The sequence below is a fragment of the Chroicocephalus ridibundus genome, chromosome 6 (genome assembly GCF_963924245.1).
Source record: "Chroicocephalus ridibundus chromosome 6, bChrRid1.1, whole genome shotgun sequence".
NCBI lineage: Eukaryota > Metazoa > Chordata > Aves > Charadriiformes > Laridae > Chroicocephalus > Chroicocephalus ridibundus.
Genome location: NC_086289.1, coordinates 18318920 through 18337163, shown reverse-complemented (window position 1 = coordinate 18337163; position 18244 = coordinate 18318920). Strand labels below are relative to the sequence as shown.

At 53.4% G+C, this 18244-nt stretch overlaps 2 protein-coding genes across 2 annotated transcripts; both read right to left on the bottom strand.

Moving 5' to 3' along the window:
- Positions 1-3524: 3524 nt before the first annotated feature.
- On the bottom strand, positions 3525-6507 carry LOC134517545 (cytochrome P450 26A1). Its single transcript, XM_063339142.1, has 7 exons — positions 6300-6507; positions 5892-6116; positions 5497-5784; positions 5226-5375; positions 4826-4960; positions 4460-4612; positions 3525-4268 (listed from the first exon to the last, which is right to left on the bottom strand). Exons 1-7 carry the CDS (start codon positions 6486-6488, stop codon positions 3927-3929), a joined length of 1482 nt encoding a protein of 493 aa, XP_063195212.1. The 5' UTR covers positions 6489-6507; the 3' UTR covers positions 3525-3926.
- A 3683-nt stretch (positions 6508-10190) lies between these two features.
- On the bottom strand, positions 10191-17685 carry LOC134517176 (cytochrome P450 26C1). The gene is made up of 6 exons (XM_063338420.1): positions 17494-17685; positions 17187-17411; positions 16801-17076; positions 14931-15086; positions 10844-11350; positions 10191-10562 (listed from the first exon to the last, which is right to left on the bottom strand). The coding sequence occupies exons 1-6, from the start codon at positions 17683-17685 to the stop codon at positions 10218-10220; spliced, it is 1701 nt and encodes a 566-aa protein (XP_063194490.1). The 3' UTR covers positions 10191-10217.
- Between the last annotated feature and the right edge of the window lie 559 nt (positions 17686-18244).

Here is an 18244-nt window from a genome sequence, read left to right as displayed (position 1 = left end):
ACAGATTTTGAAACTTCCTATAGCACTTAGGAAATTACCACTTGAAAGTCAAGGATGGAATATTTTACATATTATTAAGTATTTTTCTTGGTACCTCTCCAAAGGTTATTCTAAATCACTGACCTGAATAAATAAGAAAATATACGATACATTGAAATGGGGTAGAATGAAGGGCAACCTCTTTGTCAGTTTCTCATCCTGCAAGGTCCAGGAAAAACTCCTGTAGTAAAGGCACAAAATAAAATAAAATAAAACATCAGAAATGTAAGTGCAAAACTTTAAGTATACAGGGCTTCAAATAATACTGTCCTTTCGATAGGTGCTTTTATGAACCAAAATGAAAAATCCTTTCCCAGCTCAGCTGTTGAAAGTAACATGCCCCAGTTTCACTAGCACAAAATAAATAAATCTGATAAAATTATTTTTAATAAAATAATATATATATTTTTTTTATTTCCAATGAGTCTTCAGCATTCATTTACACATTTTTTCCTTACTCATATAACCATTACCAAAAATCACTATTACCTGTTCTGATCTTATCTGGAAATACTATTGCCTTTCAATCAGGAATTGATTCATCGAGTAGCATTCCTCAATGTCAATTTACACTGATGTATTTCTTTGGTGTCCTTTTTATTCAAGAAGGGGTATAACTGTGTGTTGTTAATAACCACACATTTAGCATCCCATAAGAGACTTCAGACATTCTAAGCACCAGAGATGCTGCTGGCTGGCAGGAGCTATTATTCACGTGAGTTTAGGAGAAGAGCAGGTTCCAGTAACCCACCTTACCCTCAGAGAAGAGCCAGCATGCTATATATAAATCATGGCTTTTTACTCCAGGACCAAAGCATAGCACCTACTGAATCGCATGCATTTTGTTTGGAGAAAGACCTAGTCAAAGATTTCTTTTTTAAATGACAGGTTAACTAAGAGGAGGAATATGAAATACCCCCAAAAGGCCCAATTGCAAGAAGGATGCAAGCGCTCCCCATCAAATCTGGCCCTTTATTGTGTTTCAGTTTGTGAGCCTTGGAGCACCAGTCACTTACACAAACACATGGTAACACCTGCAAAAGGAAAGTTAGAGCATGGCTCTGGGAACTACCTGCCAGCAGCGGAGCAGCATCCAGCATCCCATCCCATCCCATTCACGCAGGGAGCTTGCTGCAGCAAGGACTTGGTGTGCCTGAAAAACAATGCAGTTTTTGGTAGGTAATTTTTCAGCGAGATCAGTTCCTGGATCCATCATAATAAAAGGAGCAGGGGCTTGGGGTGCAGGAGCCAGTCAGCCCCTAAACAGCAGCCGCAGCCATAGTAGGTGCCCACACAAGGCACTGCTGCACAGGCAAACCTACATACAATCATACCAGAGCTCACCTGAAACTGGTCTGCAGCCAGCATCTAAGCTGTCAAGATACAGCTGCATAGAGGAGATTAGCAGGGGTTGTAAAACCTGCTCAAGAAGTTGGGCAAATATTTTAGCAATTAACCCACAGTGAGCTCCATATTATTGCAGCTAGGCTGCTACCATTTCTTGGGATAGCTTGTTTAAAGCTAGCTCCAAGATGCCTAAATTACACAGCAGTGACAGACCGTTTAACTACAGAGATAAATTATACAGGGGCAGTGCCTAACACAGGTTATGTTGTCATGATTTACAACAGCTGAGGATGTGCCCCCAGATGTCCAGACAAAATCAAATTAAGTATATGATTATTTTTTTTCTCCACACATAAAAGCCTTGCAAACTTGACTCAAAAATAGAAAAGGAAACAGAGAAATGCATGTATGACCTTAGACTTACACTGCAAAAGAGTGCTCATATTCTCCATATCCTCCAGGCAGCCCTTAGATTCCCATTCTTTATAAAAACAAAATATAAACCAAAATAATATGAAGAATATGCAAAAAGTTCCTACATATAAAAGACTTCAATTAAAAATAAAGGAAACATTTAAAGAATACCAGCACCTATTTGGATTTGCAGAATGTTGAAATGTTAAGGAAGAAAATGTTAGTGAGGGATACCAAGACAAGAGTCTTGCTGTTCTCCAGACTTCAGATCACCTGCAAATCAGGATCGAGGTTTGCAATTTTCCGCTACTATATTGGTAATAAAGGGGTCTTAAACTGAGATTATTCATCAAATCCCTGAAAAACATAATGGTACAAGAGGTTTGCATAGTAAAAATTATTTAAGATGATAAACGTTGCCAAGAAGACCCAGGCATAATCTGAAAAGAATATCTTTTGTATTTTAAGACTAAAAGAAATTGAGCATGAAAACATCTTGATAGTTACACTCATATGCAGGTTGTATCTAAGGTCTTACATCAGAAGTTCATGTATTTCACATGCTAGCTGGAAACACATCAAATGTATTCTAGAAACACTCCTTAAAAAAAAATCCAAAACTTCATAGATGCTATTAAACACCTACAGCAATTTTGAGCAACTTAACTCCATCCTTAATTTTGACCTTGGGAGAACATGAAAAAGTGACTGTTTTCCAGGAGCAAGCAAAAAAAATTAAATGAGTCTATATGGTGCTGTAATTGTTCATAACACTGAATTACATTGGTTTACTTTGTAGATGTTTATAGAGCCAGCCTATGTTGTTTGACTTTTGAGGGAAGACTAATAGGTGTAGTAAGGGGGGTGGGAAGGGGGAGGCGGGGGGGCGAGAACACCACAAAAAACCTTATGGTTAAGCCAAAACAGGGGTCATGCCTAGGGCATTTTATCTGCCCTGCTTACACACCCCCGGGGAATTGCATCTCAACAGTTGATTCCCTGTTAATCAATTCACATTAGTGCCTGCCTTTTAGTTTTCACTTTGCTGGATGCCAGGAAAGAAGTTCTTAAACCAAATGCATGCTCTATCTCTGACCTAGTCAGAGCTGTCGCATTTCAAGAAGAAATCGCAGCAGATTTTATTTGCTCTACCAGCTGATAAGAGACACCTTCATAAGTAAAGATTCAAAAGCTTCATAGCCAGCAGACTCAACACTGAACAAGACCCAGTGGTCTGTTCACACAGGTCAGTGGTAATATGGGAGGAGAGGACCTTTATGGAATTTTTTTTTCCCTCAACATGTTTTCTCTAGCTACAGCGGAAGACTCTCATTACACATTATTCTTCTGCTTCCCTTTACCTTCTTCTTTACTATGGCTCAAGATTGTGCGCTTCGTAAGGAGACCTGTAGCACTTGCTATCACTCCATACTGTTTTCAGTGAGTGCGTATGTTTGTGCACTACTCTTGCCACTTACAGGTTAAAACTTAAAACAGTTTACTATTCACAAGCGAGAACCAACACTGGGGGTGGGAGGAAGGGGAGAGTTATCAGCATAGAAATAGCAAATAGCTCATTCAGAAAAGCAGATGGGACTTTACATCCAAACCCTTTAGACCCATTGCTTAAGCTACTCTCTAGTATACACGCAGATCTTCATACAGAGGATCATCAAAAATAAACTTTATTATCAAACTTAAAATTCACACATTAAACATAAGATCTAGACACAAATAATACTGAAAACATTCTCAAACAATAACCATTTTAGGTAATTTGGATGAGTGGCTAGTAACCATTGTTTCAAATGCCTTTAAGAATATTTCTTAATACATACACCATCGTGAAATGTCTTCAAATGCTTAGCTGGCCAGCTTTCAGTAAGATTTTTAAATAGGGGAAAACTTATTTCTATAGAAATAACATTATCTAATTATGAATCAGAGACCCATAATTGTAGTGCTTGGGGGAAAAAATATCATAGCCTTTTGAAATATTTAGAAGACATAAATAACTATTGTACATTTACAAGTTTAAATATTTAAAGGCCTTTGTTACTATAAAAAGTTGCTATGTACATATTAGATGCTATGTGGAAATCCAACCGGAGGCAAGCGTTGAGCTCTCAGATTTGGCCGCTGAACCCTATGAATTTGGTAGGCAGATTGTCCACAGGGTACACTATGGGGCCTGTTTTCATCGTAGGAGGTCCATTCAGCAGCTGCCAGTCACAGCTCCGAGCCAACTCCACTGTAAATATTTTTAGAAGGACTTTTGCAAACTCCTTGCCCACGCAGCTCCTCAAGCCCCCACCGAAAGGAATGAAACTGAACCTAGAAGAATCCTCTGGAGACGGAGACATGAAGCGATCGGGGTTAAATTCATCCTTGTTGGTAAAGAGATCTGCCACATCGTGGGTATCGCAGATACTGTAAATAACATTCCAACCTTTAGGGATCTGGTAACCCTATCAAAAGAAGGGAAAGGAGACATGAAGCACCTTGCTGTGTTAAATAAGGTGAAGTGTCAGCACAGGACACGTCAGTGCACCCCACCTCCCCTCCTGGCTTCCTGCAGGTCACGCAAAGGCAGAGAGGCCACATGAATGCACTGCCGCTTTGCAGCTGCACTGAAAAGTTAAGCCTAAGCCCCGCTTACGTTTAGCTCAAGCGTCTTGAGTGCAATTCGAAATCCTCCAGGAACAGGAGGGCTCAGCCTGAGGGTCTCTTTGATGACGCAGCCCGTGTACTTCAGCTGCTCCAAGACCTCCATGTCCAGCTGCTTCTCTTGGTTAGGACCACACAGTAACCCCTAGCAAAGAAGATGCTGCCATGACTTTTACAGAGCAGACAGCCAGGGCACCCAGCACCGCAAAGCAGCTGCGCCTCGATGAGTGATGTTTTCCTACCACCCGCTAAAAGAAGGGCACCACCTGGGCGGAGGGGAGCCCTGTCTGGGACACCTCTCTCAGAGGTACCTTCCCACTGCCCGCTCCTGTGAAATGGCTCTGGGGGAGACACACACCTTCACCTGCAGCTCTTTCCTCACTTTCTGCAGGACATCGTGGTGGAGCCCTAGGAAGGCGATCAGTGACGTGGCAGCACTAGCAGTGGTTTCATGGCCCCCAAACAGCAGCTCTGTGGCAGACTCCTTCAGCTCCTTAAGCACAGGACAGAGGAACACAGAACAGGTCTTGAATATAATATCCCCACCAGGTCCACTCCACCACCACATCACTCCCAGGGGAGCAGACGGGAGCAGACACACAGGGGCGAGGATGGGGGTGGTGCTTATGCTCCCTGGGGAGGTGGCCTGGGGAGAGGGGGCTGAGCCTCCTGCTCTCTCCTTTTGGCCCTAAAAGATAAGCATGCTGCTGACAGAGGGGCTGGGGGAAAGGGAGGGATCTGGCCCTGGGGAACCTCACCTGCATGTTGAGCTGCTCCCCGTTGCTCTGTGTGTGCTCCATCAGCAGCTGCAGCGCATCTTTGTAGCCGCCCTCAGGCTCCTTGCGGGCCATCTTGGCACGGATGTTCTCCTCGATCTTGGCGTGGATAATGTTGCGCGCTCGCAAGCCCTGGCCAGGCAGCAGGGAGAGCAACGTGGGACTTGGGCCAATACCGCCATCCCTCCCATCCATTCCCCGCTGCCCTGGCTGCAGGGACATCCCTCTGCTCCCAGCCTGTCGGGAGCCTTACCCGGTAAAGTCCGCTGAAGGGAACATCAATGGGGAGGGAGAAGAGGTTGCGGATCATCTCCTCGAATGCCTCCACCAGCTGCTGCTCACCATCGGGGCTGGCCTGGCGGGGCTGGAAGCCCAGCAGGATCCTCATGGCGATGCGAAACATGAGGCGCTTCACCTCGGGGTACACCAGCAAGCAGGGCCTGGCGGCGCCCAGCCACTGTGCCAGGCAGGCGCTCACCTCCTCCTGGATGACGGGCACGTAGTGCTGCAGGGCGTCCCGGGAGAAGGCCCGCATGATCACCTGCCCGGGGGGAGGAGGAGGAGGAGGAGGAGGAGGAAGAGGACACAGGCTCAGCCGGCGCGCCTGGGGCGGCCGCACCCGCTCCCCGCCCGCCGTCGGGGCCGTACCTTTTTGCGGTGCTTGTGCTGCCCGTTGTGGAGGTTGGAGAGACAGCCCGAGCCCAGGATGGTGCGCACCGAGGCGGGCCACTGCACGGAGACGAGCCGGTGCTCGCCCAGCAGGATGTGCCGCACGTTCTCGGCGCCCATCACCCGCACCGTGGGCCGCCCGAAGAGGTGAGTCTTGTAGATGAAGCCGTATTTTCTGCGTTTCATCTGCAGGAATTTCCGCCTCTGGACAGAGAGGGGAGAGAATAATAAAGTAAATTTTAAAAAGCAGGAGAGGAAGGGGCAGGGAGAGCAGCTCTTTCCCACCTAGGCAGGGGACCCGGCGGAGCCGCTGCTCATCCCCCTCCCCTGCAGCCGGAGGAGGAGCCGGAGCGCTTCTCCGCTCCCCACGGCATCGCCTCGCCTTACCTGCAGCACCATCTGCAGCGTCTCCCCGAAGAATGGGAGCCCCATGGTGCCCGGGGGCAGCGGGAGCGGGCAGCTGGGGTCGCGGCTGCTCGCACAGTACAGGTCCCAGAGCTTGACGGCAGCCAGAAAGAGGAGCAGGGGCAGCAGGAAGGTGCACAGGGCGCTGGTGACCAGGGCGGAGAAGCCCATGGCTGGGGAGCGAGTCCAGCCCAGCCCCCCGGGAGCTCCGAGTGCGCGGGCCGGGCTCGCCGCGGGCCGCCTTTTATACCCTTCCCAGGTTGCTGCCCACCCTACCTTGGTCCGATAAATTAGTTCACCCAAAGTTCATCTTTAATTGCGGATTGCAGCCTGGCTCCTCCCCCCGAAATCTTTAACTATTTGTTTTGCGCCGTGCATCCTGCCCGCCGCGGACGGCCGCCGGGGAAGGAGAGGTGCCGCCGGGCGCGGCGGCCGCAGCTCGCTCCCCGCTGCACCGCGCTCGGCGGACGGGCTGCGGGACGCCGCCGACAGCCGGCTGCCTCTTCGGATTTATCACCGGTGCTCGTTAGAGACCAGCAGGTTGCGCCAAGACAGAGAAATGCCCCGCTCCATCAGCCCGGAGACACCGAGCCGCGGGGCGCACCCCGGCCGGTGCCGATGCGCTCCTCCGCCGGAGCTCCTGTCGCCGGGCGGGAACGGAGAGCGAGCGGAGCCGGGAGAAGCCGGGCCGGTGCTGGGGGCCGGACGGGGCGGGCGGTCCGTCCCCCGTGCTGGGGGAGCCTGGTGGCTCGCCGGGCAGAGCCGCAACTGTGCCGCCGCATCGGCGGAGGAGCCTCCGCTGTCCTCTGGTTCACCTCGAAAGGCCTGGCTTGTATTTCTGCCCGGCCGCGGAGGAAGGAGCCGCGGGCAGCAGTCCGTCTCGGCCTCCCGGTGCAGGTTCAAGCGCGGGTCACCGAGGGAAAGGGAGGTGAGCGCGGAAAGGAAACACCCAGTCCGCCGTGCCCGGCTCCTCTCCCCGGCACCCGCTGCCCGCCCTCGCCCGGGGCTCGTCGGCATCGCGGGGCCGTCGGGGCTGCCGCGGCCGGGAAGGGGCGCTCGGCACCGGCCGGACACTCTGCCTGCAGCCGGGCGCTGCTCCCCGGGATGGAGCGGCGGGAGCGTGCGGCCGGTGGGGCTGCGGGACGGCGGCTCCCGCGGGGTGCCGGCGCGGACGACCCCGTCCGCGGGTAGGGGCGCCCGGGGCGGACCGCGGATGCGGAGGGAGGGACGGACAGACGGGACCACGGAGCACTGCGCTCGGCACGGCTGCTACCAATAAACTATCATGCTTGCTTTTTTTTTTTCTTTATTTCTTTCTTTCCGTTTTTGTTTCCTTTCCCCTCACTATTACTTTTCCTTCCGTGTTCCCAGACGAGCTTATTAAACGCTGGAAGTTGTGTGTTTGTGGAGGGGAGGGGGGGAAGATGTCACTTTTAATTATTATTTTTCTGACAATCAACGCATCGCACGGGACCCTCCCTCCTCTTACGATACCTTGCGGGAGCGGGGCTGCCCGCCTCCGCAGCCCCTTGCCCAAGAGGGGGACACACGCACCCCGGGGGGGGACCTCCTCGCCCCCGGAGGTGCTCGGACCCCCGGGGTACGGCGGGGCCCGGCCGGGAGCGGCGGCCGCGCCCTGACCCGGCGCTCTCCCCTTGCCGGGCGCTGACCTGCTTGTGACCTACAACACGGACCGTGACATCTGCGTGAACCCGGCCGGCAACCGCGCCAAGTTCACTGTCTATCAAAATAACGAGATACGGTGGCCTGAGCACCGATAATTGCCACAGGAAGGCTTTATTATCTCCCCAGCTGTGTATTCCCCAGCCATCGGCTCGAAAAGAATCAAATGGTAAAGAGTGAAAGGGATAATTAAAAACATCTTGGAAGGGGGTCAAGAAATTAACAGCCTAATATGCACAAACTTTGATTACAAGTAACAATTATTACACTTCATTTGTAAATGCTCGTGTTTATCTGCAAACAAAATCAGTTTCAAGTCTTTTTTTTTTTTTTTAAACAAGATTCATGTTACATTTTTCAGCGGGTGGCTATGGGGCTCGTTAGCGCTAGGGGTAATTTTTAAGTGCGCTGCTGGAGGAGCCCCGGCTGTCCCGCACCCGGTGCTGGGCGCTGCGGGCCTGGCCCTGCCCGCGGTGGGACCCTGTGTTGCCCGCTGGTCACAGCCACGCCAGCAGCTCCTGCTAATTAAAGTTAGTCATTGCCACTTGCAGCCACCACCTACTGATTTCACCTCTGATAGCCAGAAAGATTCACCTTTCGGGACAAGGTCAGGAGGGGCAGAGGCTCTGGTTCACTACGGGGTCGACCTGCCAACAGCACTTAACTCAGCCCTGCAGTTCAACCTCTTCCAGATTTGACCTGTCACATTTGGGAGCCACATTTCTGCCCCAGGTAGCATTGTGCTCCCTGCACAGCCTTTGGACCGCTAACGGCAGCACACACCCTACTGCAGTGTCCCAGCATGGACATGCAAAGGGGACTGGCCAGGGCCAGGTCATTTGCAGCCTGGCATTGAAGCAGGACGATGACCAGAGATTCAGGGGACAGGGGAGCTCCCCAGGGCCTTTCCAAAGGGACTCCGTCCTCATGCTCATGCCACATTTCTGCCCTCGCAGGTCAAGCTGCTGCTGGTTCTTCACACAGAGTACGCCGTGCCACCAGGCCCAGGATGCACTGGAGGGACAAGGCGGATGTTTTCCCCACTGCTTCCATGCAGGACATGTGACAGTGGGGAGCAGAGGTGAAGCTGAAAGGATCTTATAAACACATTGCAGTGGAGCAAGGACCTGGGCCCAGCTCTGTTCTCAGTGAACAAGCAACAGGACTTCATTTTACATGGGAGAGAAATACCCTGTGTCTCAGCAACGTAAGTGGTACTCAGAAGACATCTAAAAAGCTGCTCTCAGCACCCAGGGTCAGCCCCAGGTACCACCTCCTGGATGGACCCACAGAGCTGCTGTCCTGGCACTTTCCCTGGCAGAGATAGGCTGTGGGATGTGACATGGTCAGTCTGGCCAGCCAGCCACCATGGGGCCTCTGTCACTTTGCAAATGCCCTGGCTGCAATATGAACAGCATCATCAGAACAGAGGACTTTCTACCACAAATCAGACATATTCAGAAATGTCTGTTTTCCAAATGTTTATTCCCTCCCCTGCTTCAGTCTGATCCCTCAGTCAGGCTGCGGCTGGGGAGGGCATGCTGCGGGGATGACAGAGGGGGGCTTCATGGCAGACCCCCAGCAGCAGCACGGTGCTCAGGCACAATATACACAGCTACTACTACAGGGTGAATGAGACGTCCTCTTTGTGGTGGCTCTAATGGGAAGTGCAGGAATGAGATTAAATATTTACAATAAAAACCACTTTACACCCTATTATTCTAGCTACAGCTGATGCCATGGATTGAGCAGCCCTGGCTTGTGTTTTCCTCCAGAGGCCCCGGCCCGTCTTCTCTCTTTTTACATCTAAAAAGCTACAGTGTGCAGGACGTTCATCCTGCCTCTCCTATAACACACCCACAGGAGATAACCCTGGGACAGGAAGGCTCTGGGAGCCTTAGCTGTGGGACTGGGAGGTTTGCTCCCCATCCCCAGTGGCTGGAGACCTGCGTGGGGCAGGGGCTGTCTGAGTTCCCATGGGGGATGCTCCCTGCCAGCAGCTTCAGCGGGTTTGTGCCCCAGGCTGGGGCTGAGGCTCACCCCGCTGCCCAGGAGCAGGACTCTGCAGGACCCTCCGTACCGGCTTAAAATAAAAAGACCTTTGGGGTTTTGCTCTGCGGTGACCCAGTGCCATACCCATCCTGGGGCAGCAGAGACCTGCCCTGGCAGCAGTGGAGGGGCACCGACGCCGGGGCTGAGGGGCAGCGTACCCCTGGCTCAGGTATGCAAGGGGTGGAAGTAGAGCTGCAGCCCGTCGTCGACGGGGTGCACGATGGGCACGGTCTGCATGGCGGGGTAGCTGGGGGTAGCCAGCTCCCAGCGGGCCGTGCTGACCAGCTCGATGGCCAGCAGCTTGAGGATGGCCTGTGCCAGCTCTTTGCCGATGCAGCTCCGCGCCCCGCCGCCGAAGGGGATGTAGTGGAAGCGGCCTGCGGCCTCCATCCGGGCAGCACCGAAGCGGTCTGGATCAAAGCTGCCAGGGGGGCTCTGGTAGACGGCGGCCGTCTCATGTGTGTCACAGATGCTGTACATGACACTCCAGCCTTTGGGGATCTGGTAGCCCTGGAGAGAGAGTGAAGAGGGGAGGGGAGGAAAGGAGCGTTACATGCCTGTGCAGCCAGCTGTGCTAGTGGAGGGTGAGAAGACGGTACCTGGGGACAGCCCCACCACACTGCCCATCTGCTCCGCAGCTCCTTTTCTCCCCAGCCCAGCTGCGACCCACAGAGCTTGCTGCATGCCACCTTCCCCTGAGCTACGCTGCCAAGCACCACCACCCTGCTGGGCGCAGGGTGCTTGCAGGGAGTGGCAGGCAGCAGCTCCCTATCAGCGTGCGAGGCACTTACATCCAGCTCGAAAGTCTGCAGCGCCGTCCTGTAGCCTCCGGAGACGGGGGGCAGCACCCGCAGCACCTCCTTAATCACACAGTCCAGGTAGCGCAGGCAGCTCAGCTTCTCCAGGCTGATGTCCGAGGGGCAGCGACAGCTCTGCTCTGATGGCGCCCGGAGCTGGGGGCCAGCGCAGGGACTGCTCTGGGGGAGGGTGGGCTCCGGCGGGGCACGGGGCTGGGGTGAACCTTCATCCAGTGGGCCCGGGGGCTCGCTCTGGTCCTCATAAGCATCTTTGTCTGTGGGGCGGAGAAATGTCTTCTCGCTGTTCCTGCCCTGCGCAGTCAGGGTGTCCGGGCAGGGTCCCACAGGACAGCGCTCACACTGCTGGTACAGCTCGTGGGACATCAGCTCCTGCCTTATTTTTTCAATCACTGAGGGGTGCTTCAGCAGCAGGAGGATCAGAGAGGTGCTGGCACTGGCCGTGGTGAAAAAAGCAGCAAATATGAGCTCAATGGCTGACTCCTGGGAGAGGAAGGAAGGTGACAAGTTTGAATGACATTTTAAACTGGTTGTGATTCAGACTGTTCTCACCTTTTGCAGCTTTTGCCCCTGCGCGGAGGGCCCTGGCCCTGCCTCTGCTCTCCACAAACCTGCACCCACCCTGGGTTGGCAGGGACCAAAACAAGACACGCTTGTTCTTCCATTTCTGTACAAACTGGACATCCACTTGCTGAATGACTGACACAGAAACACAACTGAGATGAGTACACATCACCACCAATCCAGCTCTTCTAAGCTTTCCTCCCAAGATTTACGAATTTTAAAGAAGCATTTAACATGCATTTTTGCATACCGAGTGAAGTTCATTTCAAGCATTACGCTTTTTACCTTCATCTGCCAATTCTCCTTCACACCCAGATTTTTTACCTTTCTGCCCAGCCAGGGCTTATGAGGCTGTGGGTTTATGCATAAATCCTAGATGCACCAGCAGCTAAAACAGGTTGCATTTGATCCATCTCCAGCTGTAATCCACCATTTGCTTATCTGGGAGGGGACTCAAACCAATCAAATCAAAAGCAGAAAGACCTCCCTGCTGTAGGGGGCCAGCCCGAGAGGTGCTGTTGCCATCAGGGAGCTCTCCTGCAGGGATGCACGTGCCAGGCAAAGGACCTGCTCGCTTTTCAGCCCTTACAGCCTGAAGCACAGCAGTGCTCTTGCTAGCTCCATAGCAGATGTGTCCATAAGAAGTTAGGAGGTTACCCAGCTCAGACAGACCACAGCCCAGTCAAATCTGTAATACGTGTCTTGTCCCAGCTCGCGGATCCCCACGCAGTCTCCCAGTCTTCCCGGGACTGCCTGCAGGGTCTACGTGGCACAGCGCGTGCCGGGTTGCTGCAGGCTGTTTGCGGCACCCTGTGATCAACTTTTGGAAATTGTTTTGCAAACATTAAGGGTTGCCCGGAGCTGGGTCATGGCACGGCATGTCTCTGACAGTGAACGTAATGCTCAAACTTACAGCACCATCTGAAGGCGCCGGTGGCTCCGTAGCACCGGGCTGGGAGCACTGAGGCCAGACCCGAAAGCCCCAGGAGAAGCCCAAGGGAGGAGCACAGGGAGCTGCCACCCTGGGAGGGGCTGGGGCCTGGCTGGCACCACCGAGCACTAATCGCTCCAGACCAGGGGCAACGCGGAGCAAAAACCCCCAGGGAAACAGAGCAGTTTCCCTTCACACAGCCATGTGTCTGGATTTTAAACTGTTCTGACACAACCAGTTTCTGAAGAGGTGAAGCCAAAAACACAGGGAACGACAACTGAAGCCTGAAGGTACCTGGAGCCAAGTCTGGTAAGGTCAAGGGTACCGTAACAAGGATTACCCTTTGCTACCGTCCCCAGCGCCATACATTGGCTGGACTAGAGGCTTTTGCCAAAGTGCAGCTCTCAAGGGCATCTTTCAGCTGAAATAAAACCTCTGAAATAACAGATCCCTCTCGACCCCTATCACACCTCCTGCAGGCGTTGGCAGGAATTTTTGCATGCACACAGCAGCAGACCCAGATGAAAAGAAATCTCTCGGTGCCACCACCTGCAATTAAAACCCAAGACATTTCAGTAACATGCGAGGAATTTACGTCAGGCTCTGCAATTTGAAATAACAGCCCCTCTGACTCAGCCTCTGACAGTGCTGCTCCATCAGCTGACACCGAGCTGCCGACTGACTTTCCCTCCCTGCTTTTACAAGGCAAATAACCGGTGACTGGGAGGCAGCATCTTCCCACAGCTTCACCAGTACTGTCCCTGTGCCCCGGCCTGACTCCCAGTCCTGGGAGGCAGGACCAGTGGTGTTCCGATTGCGCCCATGCAGCCAGTGACAGCACTATTACCTAGGATGGGGTGATTTTGGTTTTTTTTCAATCCTTCCAAGCTTTTAAATGTTTTAAAACAGTGCTTTTGGCAAAGTCATAGCTTTTTAATGACCTTTACATTTCAAGGGTCCCACAGAGTTCATGCTAGCAGTGCAAATCACAGAGTATTTAGGAAAATTTCTGGGAAAACAGTCCCTCGAAAGCATTTGAGCAAAAACCAAATTACTAACTAGTGTGCACCAGTGTTTGGAGTGTCTCTCAAAGTCAGATAGATCCATGACTCCAAGACTGCTTTGGACTTTTTATCCCATTACACCACTTCACTGGATGAGAGCTCTACTACTGCTGTATTAGAGTGGAGAATATTGCCATAATTGCAAACACAGGCGGGTCAGTTTGTAAGTCACTTTGTTAAATACAGACACGGTAGAAATTTTCTAACTGTAAAGGTACGGGACAGCATATGAATATACTGTCATTTGAATCAGGCGGCCCAAGGTCACTGCTATGGCACTCCATGTTACATTTAATATCCCCATATTCCATTTGTCAGAGGCAAGGACACGATGAGAGATCATGTAATTATTTGCGTGTAATATCCACGTGAATACTAACGGAGATTAACCCATCTTAATCACATTTTGAATCTGGCAATTATTTTTTAAAAAATAATTATATTATAATAAACCCCATTCTATTAGAATAAATAATATAATAAAATTACTTTAAGAATATATGCTGGTTCTAATTGTTTCTAACAGTCGCTGTAAAGTCTTTAAAATATTTTAGGTTCAGAGATTACACTTTTACAATATATTTATGAAACATTAGTCTTTAGATTGTTTTCCTTAAATACCTAAATAAACGGTAAAACTATGCGTGTTCAATACTTTTAGTCTATATTCACATACTTTTAAACTCTATTCAGCTGCTGTACCTGTGCAAAACTGCTTCAAAACCTGTTATATAAATGCAGTGTCACCCGTCATTCACTGAGTCAGTCACCAAGTGACCTGGAGCTAGGAACGACGCAGTACTAATGGCCATTTTTTCCCCAAGGTCTTTGGCAAAATACTCTCCACATCCAGTTGGTAGTTTTGGCTCAGTAAGTACTTCTGGGCTCATCCCTAAATCACAGTGATGCACCCCGTTGCATCATAGCCATCCACAAGCTAGATGATATAATTAACGATGAGGTGACAGGGAATGACCCGGAATCCATCGTTCCATCCCTGGACCCATTTTGATATATTGTCTCAGAGACTTCTGGGCTCTCAGCCCTGAGGACTAAGGCGACGTGATCCACACATCGTGCCATGTCAGATGCTGGGGCATGTTTAGGGAGCACATGTCTAACTCTAAATAGTTCCAAGATGGTATCTTGGAGGCTACCGAGTGCACACTGACATACAGAGCCTCAGCATAGCCACACAACCCTACCAGCACCCTAAGCCAGGCTGAAGCCTGGTGGCCATGAAGAGGAAAGGTAGAAGAGGCATTTGTTCCCTGTTTTAAATACCAGCTCTCTTCTAACGCAGAGACACGATCCTACAAGAGCTATGAGCATGCTGAGTTCGGGCTTTCTCGCTTGCGCTGGAGACGGAGTCCTCAGAGTTGGTAAGAGGAGGGCAGGAGCCAGCAGCTGGTGGCGGGTCCCCATACAACCTCCTGCCCCTCAGCCCAGGTCTCTCAAACAGCCACCGAGTCAGAAGGGACACTGCAAGGGGGGTTCTCCTTACCTTTAGCTCCTGCATGGTGAATTCTTTGCCGTGCTCCTTGGCACTGTTTATTATGAAATCCAGAGCATCGCTGTGATCTTCTGGGTTGTTTCTCTGCAGTTTTTCCTGTATAGCCTTCTCCATAAACTCATGTAGCGTGTCCCGTGCTTTGATTCCCTGCGGGAGGCAGACACAGTTCAGGAGAGCCTTAGGAACCGCCCCCCTCTCCAGAGAGACCGGGGGACCCCACGTGTGGCAATCCTTAATCCCAGGATCTGTAACAGCAAGAACTGTTTAATCCATTGCCCAGCCCCAGAGCTTTGCAAGAGGCAGCAGTTTGGGGGGAACTGCTGCAAATGCTGTTGCTTTGCTGTTGTGAATCAAATACGACAAATCCTAAGAAATACTTTGAGAGGAAAAGACAGCAGTAAACCCACAGAACTGAGTCCAGAGGTATCTGCACTGAACAAGCCCATGGTCATGTCAGGTTTAAAAGCAGCTTGTCCAAAGGGACAAGAAGAGGTAACTTAATAAAACTGAGTCCAAGCAGCAAGGCACATTTGAGACAGGAACAAATGAGTGGCTTTACCAGGGCGCAGTAGATAAAGACACATTAGTCACAGCCAGCTCAGCTGCAGTCGCGTTGCACTCCTGTGCAGCAAAACATTGAGGTAAGATCTCAGCAAGACAAGTGATCAGCAATCTCTTTGCAAAGTGGGATGGAGGGAGTCACAGAGTGTGTGGATCTCTATCAAGACGCCTCCTGCAAAAGCCAGAAGGACCAGGGATGTGGGATGAAAAATGGCCGTGACCAGATGTTGTGAAGAATGATACAAAGGCTGAGATTTGAGGTGGGAAGGACTGGACAAAAGAAACAGGGCAGGGAGCAAGGGGAAAGCCAAGGGGACCTAAATGCAAGTTGAAGAGGTTGGTCTGGGGCCAGACAGGCTGCAGCTGACCTGAGAGAGGGCACGGAGGGATAGGATGGGGGGATGAAAACTCACACTGGTGACAACCTGCAAAGGGAAACTGGACAGGGAGAGTCCCCTCCAGACAAGAGCTTTGAACTGGTGGAGAAGAGCAGCAGGGAAGCTAGGGAAGAACTGGGACTGGCTTGGTAAGGTGATCCGGTGGGGCAAAGCTCACAATGGAAATAAGAGACTGGGCAAGACCTGGCTAAAAGGGGCAGGAGGCTTGAGCTGTGGTAAGGGTGGAGAACCCAAAGCCAGAGGAGGGAACACAGACTGAAATGGGAGAGGAGGGGTGCGGCACAGGACGGACACCTAGAGCAGGAGTGTGTGGAGGCAGGCAAAGAGCAGCAGGGCAGCAGGGAAGAAACTGTGGCTTGAAAGGGGCAGAGGAGATTGTCCCTCTGCTATGTTCCCCTCTAGGACCCCTTGCTGTCTCTCTGCTGCTGGTGGACAAGGGACCAAGGACCACAAGAGGGTCTCAAGTCCTCGGCCTGCCCTGCGGTGCACAGGGAGTGCTAACGTGAGGTGTGCTGTGCCCACCTGCTTTTGCGCTCATGCCCACAGACCCCTCTGCCATGGGCTGACATGAGTCCAAGTGGGATGAGATGGGACAGGACCAGACATGATGGACTAACCAGAGCCAAGAGAGGCAACATATGGGGGGAGGGAGGAGAGGAGCCCACGAGCTGGAGACAGTGCTCTGAGGCGCTGGAAGCCAACCAAGAACAGGTGAGAAGTGCAGAGAGAAGGGGAGATGGCTGGGGTGGACAAGACACCAGGCCCTTAGACCCCGAATGGGGTGCTGCAGATGTCCTAGCCCATCCGAAGTGCCCCTTTGTGGGCCTGGGGATGGGGGGTTTGTGCCGCCGGGGCCCAGGCCCCTGCGCCCAGGGCAGAGGGAGCAGGGCAGGCGGCAGTACCTTGCGCAGCCCGCTGAAGGGTATGTTGAGGGGCAGGGAGAAGAGGTTCTCCACCAGCTGTTCAAAAGTTTTGGCCAGATCCTTGAACTGCTTTTCCTCCAGGCGGAGCCCCAGCAGAATCCGAGCTGCAATGCGGAAAGTTAAGGTTTTAGCGGAGGAATAAACTGCGATGGAGCCCGGCTCCATGCACCAGCCCCGCAGCTCCCAGCTCACAACCTTCTGGATCCGTGGCAGGTAGCTCTCCAGGGCGGCGCGGCTGAACACTCTGGCCAGGATCTAGGAGGAGAAGGGGGGGAACAGAGGCAGGTAGTTAAAGCAGGGTGTCCCATGTGCCACCGAGGCCCAAGCCTGGGCTGCCGCCCTGTTGGAGTGACCATGAGGCTCACCTTGCGGCGCTGGCGATGCAAGTCACCGATGGAGCCGAGCAGGGTGTGGGAGCCCAGGATGATCTGGGTGCTCTGGGGCCACTGCGTGCTGACCAGCGTGTGCTCACCCAGAAGGATCTTGCGGATGTTCTCAGCGCCCGTCACCCGCACCACCGGCCGGCCCAGGAGGTGGGTCTTGAAGACATTTCCGTACCTCTCCCGCCGGGAGCTGTGGAAGCGGGAGCCCTGGGGACGAGCCGCAGGTCAGCCTGAGGGTCCCACCAGCCCTTTCCCACCCCGTCCCCATGCCCATCCCCCTGCGCCTTACCTGGAGCAGCCAGTGCAGGGTCTCCCCGAAGAAGGGCCAGCCCATGGAGCCCCTGGGCAGAGGCAGGGCGCTGGCGGGGTCCCGGCTGAGGCTCCAGCGCAGCGCCCAGAGGTGCCGGCACAGGGTGACCAGCAGCGCCAGGGCCAGCAGCGCCAGCGCCGCCGCTTCGGGCCAGGAGAGCCCCGCCGGCATCCTCCCGCCGGGCGGCGGCAGCCGGGGCGGCGGCGGGTCCCCGCCCCGGGGGCGCGGGCGGCTCGGGGCGGCCCCGGCGGCTGTCAAAGGCGGGGGGCCGGGCGCCCCGCCACTCCGCTCGGCGGCTGGCCCTGCCGGCTGCTGCCCGCCCGGCCCCGCTCGCCTCCTGCTGCCGGTTCGCCCCTCGGCCACATTTATATAGATATTGGCCACTTACGCCCGATCCACCTTCGGAGATGACGTATCCGCTGCATATTTAAGCAGCGCGGCCAAGTACGGTGATTGGAGCCGGGGAGCCGGGCAGCGCGACGGAGGGGCGCGGGGCCGCGGCCGGGGCAGCCCCCCCTCCTCGGGGCTGGGGGCCCGGCGCCCCTCTCCCGTTCCCCTCCCCCCGACGGCACGGCACTGCCGGCCGCAGCCCCCCCGCCCCATCCAGGCCGGCCCCGCGGCGCGGGGTGCGGGATCTGCCCCGCCGGGACCCCCCGCCGTCCCCTCGGGCCAGCCCTGCCCCCCGCCCGGGGAAGGCAGCGGGTCCCCGTCCCGGGCTCCCCCGAGCGGG

What these genes read in the sequence shown, in the direction of transcription:
- LOC134517545 (XM_063339142.1), bottom strand. Translation starts at nt 6,488, where the DNA reads ATGGGCTTCTCCGCCCTGGTCACCAGCGCCCTGTGCACCTTCCTGCTG. An exon ending in CGCTGCAGATGGTGCTGCAG is followed by an intron (nt 6,117 to 6,299) that starts GTAAGGCGAGGC and finishes CTCTCTGTCCAG; the next exon opens with AGGCGGAAATTCCTGCAGAT. An exon ending in TCAAGACGCTTGAGCTAAAC is followed by an intron (nt 4,269 to 4,459) that starts GTAAGCGGGGCT and finishes TTCTTTTGATAG; the next exon opens with GGTTACCAGATCCCTAAAGG.
- LOC134517176 (XM_063338420.1), bottom strand. Translation starts at nt 17,685, where the DNA reads ATGCCGGCGGGGCTCTCCTGGCCCGAAGCGGCGGCGCTGGCGCTGCTG. An exon ending in CCTTCAGCGGGCTGCGCAAG is followed by an intron (nt 15,087 to 16,800) that starts GTACTGCCGCCT and finishes TGCCTCCCGCAG; the next exon opens with GGAATCAAAGCACGGGACAC. An exon ending in TCACCATGCAGGAGCTAAAG is followed by an intron (nt 11,351 to 14,930) that starts GTAAGGAGAACC and finishes TTCCTCTCCCAG; the next exon opens with GAGTCAGCCATTGAGCTCAT.